This window comes from Macaca mulatta, chromosome 4 (assembly GCF_049350105.2).
Source record: "Macaca mulatta isolate MMU2019108-1 chromosome 4, T2T-MMU8v2.0, whole genome shotgun sequence".
Classification (NCBI taxonomy): Eukaryota; Metazoa; Chordata; class Mammalia; order Primates; family Cercopithecidae; genus Macaca; species Macaca mulatta.
This window is the reverse complement of record NC_133409.1, coordinates 12087144-12096003: the sequence shown is the minus strand read 5'-3', so window position 1 is coordinate 12096003 and position 8860 is coordinate 12087144. Positions and strand designations below refer to the sequence as shown.

The 8860-nt window shown below is 44.8% G+C and overlaps 1 protein-coding gene across 1 annotated transcript; it reads left to right on the top strand.

The window, feature by feature from the left end:
* The first annotated feature begins 443 nt into the window (after positions 1–443).
* On the top strand, positions 444–2289 carry MAS1 (MAS1 proto-oncogene, G protein-coupled receptor). Its single transcript, XM_028847005.2, has one exon. The coding sequence runs from the start codon at positions 444–446 to the stop codon at positions 1419–1421; it is 978 nt and encodes a 325-aa protein (XP_028702838.1). The 3' UTR covers positions 1422–2289.
* Positions 2290–8860: the final 6571 nt, after the last annotated feature.

Genomic DNA, 8860 nt, shown 5'->3' with positions numbered 1-8860 from the left:
CAGGAAAATGAATGGAGGCCCAGAAGATGAAATGATTTTCAAAATGCCATTAGGAAAGCTCGGGCCAGAACTGGAAATGGGTCCTGCACAGGGCACTCGGCCACTCTTGCCTGGCCATCTCCTTTTTGGCGCTAAGCCACAAGCACACAGTGATATAGAATGAATGGCTATCACTGGGGATCCAAAAGGGTCATTCAATCACTTCTCTCTTTTATCAGGTCTAAGTTCTCTTTCTTATCAGATCCTAAAGGCCTAATCTTATCATTGGGAAAAAGATAACTGTACAGTCTGTTAAACTTTTTTTAATAACATGAAGATTATGATTTATAGCTGAATTTCTCCCTTTTATTCCAATCCAACAATTTTCATGGATTTTGTGTTTGTTTTTGTTTTGGATATATTTACAGAAAATTACCTGAAGAGTTCCAGCCTGAGACCTCCTCATGGATGGGTTAAATGTGACATCATCTGTTGTTGAGGAACCCACGAACATCTCAACTGGCAGGAACGCCTCGGTTGGGAATGCACATCGGCAAATCCCCATCGTGCACTGGGTCATTATGAGCATCTCCCCAGTGGGGTTTGTTGAGAATGGGATTCTCCTCTGGTTCCTGTGCTTCCGGATGAGAAGAAATCCCTTTACTGTCTACATCACCCACTTGTCTATTGCAGACATCTCACTGCTTTTCTGTATTTTCATCTTGTCTATCGACTATGCTTTAGATTACGAGCTTTCTTCTGGCCATTACTACACAATTGTCACATTATCAGTGACTTTTCTGTTTGGCTACAACACGGGCCTCTATCTGCTGACGGCCATTAGTGTGGAGAGGTGCCTGTCAGTCCTTTACCCCATCTGGTACCGATGCCATCGCCCCAAGTACCAGTCGGCGTTGGTCTGTGCCCTTCTGTGGGCTCTTTCTTGCTTGGTGACCACCATGGAGTATGTCATGTGCATCGACAGAGAAGAAGAGAGTCACTCTCGAAGTGACTGCCGGGCAGTCATCATCTTTATAGCCGTCCTGAGCTTCCTGGTCTTCACACCTCTCATGCTGGTGTCCAGCACGATCTTGGTCGTGAAGATCCGGAAGAACACGTGGGCTTCCCATTCCTCCAAGCTGTACATCGTCATCATGGTCACCATCATTATATTCCTCATCTTCGCCATGCCCATGAGACTCCTTTACCTGCTGTACTATGAGTATTGGTCAACCTTTGGGAACCTACACCACATTTCCCTGCTCTTTTCCACAATCAACAGTAGCGCCAACCCTTTCATTTACTTCTTTGTGGGAAGCAGTAAGAAGAAACGATTCAAGGAGTCCTTAAAAGTTGTTCTGACCAGGGCTTTCAAAGATGAAATGCAACCTCGGCGCCAGGAAGACAATTGTAATACGGTCACAGTTGAGACTGTTGTCTAAGAACTGAGAGGGAAGTTGTGGATAACAATGGTGGAACACAGGTCATTTTTAGCTTGTGCTTGGAATATAACTTAAGTATCTCCTAAATGTGATACAGAGGGACATCTCATCTAATATGTATGAGATACTAATTAATGATGAAATTGAACTCTTGTACTGTATCTTCTGGAAATGACCTGTCATTTCCGTACTTGATAAAGACTCTTTCTATTTCTTTCAGCTCTTTTGGCAGCATCTTACCATGAACCATAAAAATGACTCTAGCAGGAAGATTTACAGATATGTACGGGACAAGGTAACAAAAGTATTTGTTGGAACTTGAGGAGGCAGCTTGATGTAGCAGGAAGAACAAGGGTCACTTCCTGTGTGACCTCAGGCAAGTTGTTAAACCTCTCAGAGCCTCATTTTCTCACTCATATAATGGTCATGGCAACAGTCTATACCTCCTTGGTCTGCTGTGAGGATGAAATGAGAAGATGAGGCTTGCAAAGCACCTGGCACATTGTGGATGCTCAACAAACATCAGTCTCTCCTCACTCCCTTCAATGGTAGACAAAATATAAATTTTTGTTTCGTAAAGCGCACACACACACATACACACAGCTCTATCATGTACAGAAGTTATTATGTGTTTTTACACATTGAATGTAAATTTACGAAGGTCTTCTTTTTGCTTGCAGCATGAAAGCTTTTCATGGCATTACCCCTCTATTGAAAAACATCGCGGATGTTATGATCTAAGCAGCTATGTGCTCGTGCATCATTTCAGGTTAAGAAGAAAAACATTTGGCCACCAGTAGAGGAGTTTCTCATGGCTTCTCTTCCCTCTGTGGGTATACTAGATGAAATGAAAGTCTGTGTTTTGAAATCCTTTGATTGCATATGAATTTTTATGAATGGAGTTGAATTTATGACTTCCTGGTGGTGACTGGGATCCTCCTCCCCCATGAAACGGTGGGTTATTTATAGCCAGAGTTCTCACCTGCAGCCAAGTGCAGGTATCTGCACCTGTTTGCCTCCTCGCCTCCTGAGCCTTTTTTTTTTTTCTCATCATACCTGGAAGGAGGCTCAGTGTAAGGGCTAATGAGAATGTGGACACATCCTGGAGGACTCTGATATTTTTGCTCATGGCAGATCCTTGCATGACATCCTCAGCATCTTTATTCAGCACTCCAGGGCAGGCTCTGCCTCTTGCCTGCCACGAGTTGCCCTCCAGACACCACATGTCCTGGGTTTTAGCTGTGAAGCCCGTCTCAGCCTATAGACTGCATAGCGATGTTTATTTCCTTCTGTCCCTTCTAGGAGTTCCACAAAATGCCAATATGTCACGTGATTCTACAGGTTGTAAAATGTTCAAGTCCATAGAAATGAGCCCGATAGTATTTATTTTAACCATTTGCTCTTTAAAAGGTCAGAGAGGCAGTGATGAAACGGTTCTCTGTTGCTGCTGGTCCTTCCCCATTCTCTTCCTTTCTCAAAAGAAACGATGGGGGTCAGCTTCGCTGAGGGAGCTGAGTCTCTCCCGTCGAGCCAGGACCCCACTACCAGCCAAGCTTGGATGCCGGAGGCTTTTCAGTGGGTGACAACATCTGATTCAGAAACAAGGCAGCTTTGCTGTCAGGAGCCCAGATGGGGTGTGGAGCAGTGACATTTAGAATGATCTTGGTTTTGGTTGAAAACAGAGCATCTTCCCTGGGAAAGAACAGAATATGGAGATCAGAGCGACTCCCCTCTGTTTCCTGTCCTCTCCTGTGTGTGCTGCGTGCTGGCCTCTGGGGTAGGGAAAGGGGGCCAACCTCATCTCATTTCAAAGGGGATCTTAGTCTCAAAGAGGACCCTAAAGACTATCAGATACAAGGAATTTCTACCTAAGGAAAATATGGTGAACTAATAGGAAGCCCCCATTTATTGTTTTTCTGCAGATAAAGTTGGGAAATCAAATGTGATAATGAATATAAAAGTTATTCTAACCTTTTAAAATGATGCCTTACCAAGAGGTAGGATTCAGAGTTTGGCAGGGTTATAAAGACTAATTTCTTTCTCTCTTCCCCCAAATCCATTCCTAAAATGAACTGTAAGGTTAAAACGAAAACAAGAAGATCTGAGTAGATTTGCAAATGTGTAGAGAATACTAAAAAATTTGTACCCTTTAGGCATTCAGACAATTTGCCTAAGTCACTGTAGGTTACTAGGTGCCGCTTCCGAGAATTCCCTGGGGATGGGGAGGAGATTGTTTGGATAATGCCTGTCCTAACTGAAGAGGAAGGGTTTGTAGCGTTCCTACTACAAAGATTCATGGACAGCCTTCTCTGCAGAACGCCATGATGTGGACAAGGCAAAGATGGGGAAGTGGAAGCCGCTGTCCTGTGTCGTAGGAGAGAGAGACACCGCATAACTAAAACGCCAGGCTGCACACAAGTTTGTTTGACAAGTGTTAGGAACAAAATTGTGTGGCAGAGGTCACCGCAGCAGGGGGCTCTTCCTGCCACCCCCACACTGCACACAGCCTCTTCTGTTCCCTCCCCTGCCCACTGGCGTTTCTCCTCAGCAGTCGTCATGCTGTGTATTGATTTGCTTATTTGCTTGTTCTCTGTCTCTTCACGCTAGACTATAAGCTCCTTGAGGGCAGGGATGTAACTTTGCTCACTGCTATAGCCCCAGCTTATCTGCTGTGGTGGTCTAATCCACTGCACCCCTCTCTGGGATGTTTCCCTTGCACATATAAATAGGCTCAAATTGCTTCCACCTAACCACAAGCCATTCCTTGCCCCATAGTCCTTTCCTTTCCAGTTTCTATCTCTCCTCCCTCCCTTCCATCCAAACCACCTTCTGGAAAGGCTCTTCCACACTCACTGTCCTGACTCTTGCCACAATTCACCCCTCAACATCCTACCAGTTGTCTTGCAGTCTGACCATCACAGAGAGATTGGTCCAGATAGGAAGGTGAGTAACTTCCACAGTGCCAAATCTGATGGGCTGTTTTCTACCTACGCCTTTTGTGGCATTTAATATCCACAGTCTTCCTGAAATTATCTCTTTTCTTGGATTCTAGTTTGCTACATTTTTCTCCAGGTCTCTTTTTGAATCCTGTCTTCCCGATTGGAATCTTCTCACTTCTTTCCTCCCTCTTCTACTGCTCCTCCCTTAAATGGACACATTTTCCATAATTCAGTGGCTGGGCCTCCACTCTCCTCTTTCTGAGAACTCTCCCTGGATCCTGATCCATAATCATCTGCTTATTAATGAACCTCAAATAGACATTTGCTGAGCAGAACCCTTTGCTGGCTTCCAGTCCTGTGTGTGCAACCATCTAATGGACTTTTTGACCCAACGTCCTACAGGTGCTTGTAACCCATTCATTTCTCCACCATTTCTTTTTTCTTTTTTTTCTTTTTCTTTTCTTTTTTTTCTTTTTCTTTTTGAGACAGAGTCTTGCTCTGTTGCCCCACCTGGAGTGCGGTGGCGTGATCTCGGCTCACTGCAACCTCCACCTCCCAGGTTCAAACAATTCTCCTGCCTCAGCCTCCCAAGTAGCTGGGATTACAGATGTGAGCCACTGCACTGGACCCACCCCTATTCATTTTTCAGTGAAGGACACCGCTGGTCACCCTGTCCCCCTTGCTATGCTATTCCCTTTGCACAGATTGCTCTACCTTTTCTTAATCTAGCAAACTCCGTTTATCCATCTACATCCAGCTCAAGCGTTAGAGTCTCAGGAGAGCCTCTGGAAGCTGAGTTCCTGGATAACAGTGTCATACCTTTTCATTCCCAGACTTTCCACATCTTTCCCTTCCTCACTTTCGGCTAATGATGGCTGGTTCCCCTTTACACAAGGGGAATAGAAGCAACTGGAAGAACTCTTCCAGACATCCCTGCCATCCCCTCTGCTGACCTAGCTACATCTCCTGCATAGTGGCCTCTCCCCTCTGTGCTCGGGGGAACTCGCTATGCCCCTCCCTGGCTAAGGTGACACCCTGGCTGAGATGCTCCAGCCCCTTCCGCTGTTGCCTGCCCAATGGCATTTCTCCAGCAATTCTCCCTCTCTGTCCTGCACCATCAGTTTCAGTCCAGGATAAGGGAGGATAGAATTTTCAGGAAGCAGGATGGAGGAGGGTTGGTGAACAGCACCACTGGCCTTGACTAGCCTGCTCCCGGCCACACATACTGGTTGTTTCTCTGGAGAGAGCACTGTATTCACTGAGATGAGCAACTGGAGAACTACCAGCAGCCATCCCCTCCCTTTGTGCCTCACAGCCCCAGTGACTGATGGAGATGGAGACAGGATCCTTGGCTGCCTTCATGGAGTTGTTTAAGGAGCACTTAGAAGATGCTTTATGGGGCTGGGCGCAGTGGCTCAGGCCTGTAATCTCAGCACTTTGGGAGGCCGAGGTGGGCGGATCACAAGCTCAGGAGATGAGAGCATCCTGGCTAACACGGTGAAACCCCGTCTCTACTAAAAATACAAAAAATTAACCGGGCGTGATGGCGGGCGCCTGTAGTCCCAGCTACTCGGGAGACTGAGGCAGGAGAAGGGCGTGAACCCGGGAGGCGGAGCTTGCAGTGAGCCGAGATCGTGCCACTGCACTCCAGCCTGCAGCCTGGGCGACAGAGCCAAACTCCATCTCAAAAAAAAAAAAAAAAAGAAGAAGAAGAAGAAGAAGAAGATGCTTTATGGGTGTCCCTACAATTTCACCATCAGAAGAGTAGTTCCGTTAGGTTGAAATTTGTCTTTTTACTCAACCTCTTCTAAAATTACAAATCATCCCTGGAAAGGATAACACATCAAGTCATACATACTTTATCCTGTGCTTTTTCTCATGGAGTGCAGTGCAAGACAAGACATCCAGGTGTCCAGGCTGCTGAATGTGATGGTGTGGAGTGGGTGGTAGAAGTGAAGAAAGGAGTAGGTGGGAGCAATCAAGTATTTGCTTGCTTGATTCCACAAACAGGAGGCTTCTTTTCTCTTTACCTAACCTTTGGCTGTTTAACTTTGCAAGGTTATGTGGGAAACAAAAATCCTTAATATGGAAACATTAGCAAATGTATCACTTATAAAATGCGTACCATCAGGCCTTCCCCTGCTTAGCACTACAGTCTCTCTCCCTGCCTCATCTAGTTTTGTGGATCAGTCTTGTGATGCCTGAGAGTCAATGTAAACACTATGCAAACTGTCCTCAAACTTTAATTGATGATCTTGACAAACATTCAGGATTCCATGAAGTTGGTAAGAGAGGTGTCACAGAACTGCTAAAATAACATTTCAACTATTGATAAAAGAGCATGGAGCAGAGTGAGACCGGTTAGCAGCTGAATCAGAGGAAATAAACAAGGATGATGATGAGATGGGAGCTTCCAAAAAGAAGCGTTTTAATATCAAATGTTGAAGAGAGGCTCTTGGGAAAACTGTTGAAGTCTTTAGATATTTTTGCAAAAATTACCCACTTTTTGATATTCAGCAAAAGTAACCATTAAGTAAAGACAGAAAAATTGGCCGGGTACGGTGGCTTATGCCTGTAATCCCAGCCTGTAAACCTCAGGCCGAGGTGAGCAGATCACCTGAGGTCAGGAGTTTGAGACCAGCCTGGCCAACATGGTGAAACCCCATCTCTACTAAAAATACAAAAATTAGCTGGGTGTGGTGGCGGGTGCCTTATAATCCCAGCTACTTGGGAGGCTGAGGCAGGAGAATTGCTTGAACCTGGGAGGCAGAGGTTGCAGTAAGCTGAGATCGGGCCAGTACTCTCCAGCCTGGGTGACAGAGTGAGACTCCATCACAAAAAAAAAAAAAAAAAAAAAAAAAAAAAGAAAAGAAAAGAAAAAGAAAAAGAAAAAGAAAAATTATGCCAAAAAATTAAGTATTTTTGTGGCTTAAAAGAACAATGTATTATCATTTCTCAAGGCTTCATGGGTTGATTGAGCTCAGTTTCTCATTGGTGTCTCTTGTAGTTGCAGTGAGTTGTTGGCTGAGGCAGAAGCCACTTGAAGGCTTGACTGGGCAGGGCAGTCGAGGTGGTGCACTCACAAGGCTGGTCATTGCCTGAGGCTCAGCTGGAAAGGTGGACCTGGGTTCCTATACAAGGCCCTTTGATGTGGTTTGGGTTTCTTGCAACATAGTGATTGTGTTCTGGAAGGAAGTCTCCTGAGAATTAGCTTTTCCTGAAGGCCAAAAATCAACTATTGGGGTCTTATTAGCTTAAAATTATTGGCATGTTGTTGAAATTATAATGAGTTTTAGTAAAGCAAAATTAAAACAATTTTCCTGATTTTAATTTGACTTTTTCCACAATTTTCTATGAAATTTTGGCCCTCATTTTAACAAGATTCCTTTTTAACAATCTTTTACTAAAACTGATCATTCATGGATAAGAAGATCCTCTTACACTAATTATTTAAATGTGTACATATACATGTTAATACAAAGGGTCGAATGGTTAAAGCAGATTCAGAGTGACTTACAGATCTTACTCAACATGAAATTAATGATTCAAATGATAAGAGCCCAGTGCCAGGCACAAATGAAACACCCTTTTCTTGAGGAGACCAACAATTTTAATTGTTTCTGGGTTTGATTTTTTTTTTTTTTTTTGGTCAAATTTCTCATTTTGTTTCTGGATTGTTTTCCAAATGTCATTTAGTTTTCTATGTGTGCTTTTTGTGATTCCCTGAACTTCTTTAGTAGGATTATTCTGAATTCTCTGCCAGATGTTTCGTAGATCTTCAGTTCTTCTGGGTCCATTGCTACAGCTTTGTTATCTCTTTTGATGGTGTCGTTTTCCCGTGAGTTTTCACAGTCCTTGCACTTCACGTCGATCCCTGTGCGATTGAGAAGACAGTCACCTCTGCCAGTTTTTCAAGTGTTCTTCGGTGGTGTCAGAGCTTTGCTACTTAGTATTGGAACTTAAACTCTGGTCTGTTGTTTCTTCCTGTTCTGAGTGAGACTTGCGCTGAGCACTGGAACTTAAACATTGCCCTGGAACTATCGTGCTGCTCTGTCAACATTTCCCAGTCCGGGGAAGATGTAAGTGGGTATCAGAACTTAATCTTGAGCTTTTTGTTGTTTCCAGGCCAGGGGAGGGCTCTCGAGTATACCTGGGCTCTGTGGAAAATGCAGCCAGGATTTGGACCTCCCTGTGGATTGTGCCAGCGAGTCCCTTCACCATGGTGTCCCCACTGATCAGAGCTCAGAGTACACCAGTGCACCTGTTGCTGCAATCAGCACTTGGCTTTGTGTCTCCAGTTCACCCCAGGTCATTCAGCCATCCTGGCATTCCCAGTGGTTCCTGTGGGACGGGGCCAGAGTGGGCGTCCCATGAAGATTACCAGATCAGTGGGGAGATAAAATGTTCACCTCTAATTCCCTGCTGTCACCTTGGAAAACATGGATCTAGAGACATTCTCTGAGTGGCATTATACCCACTGGGGGTGGTGGCACAGTCCAA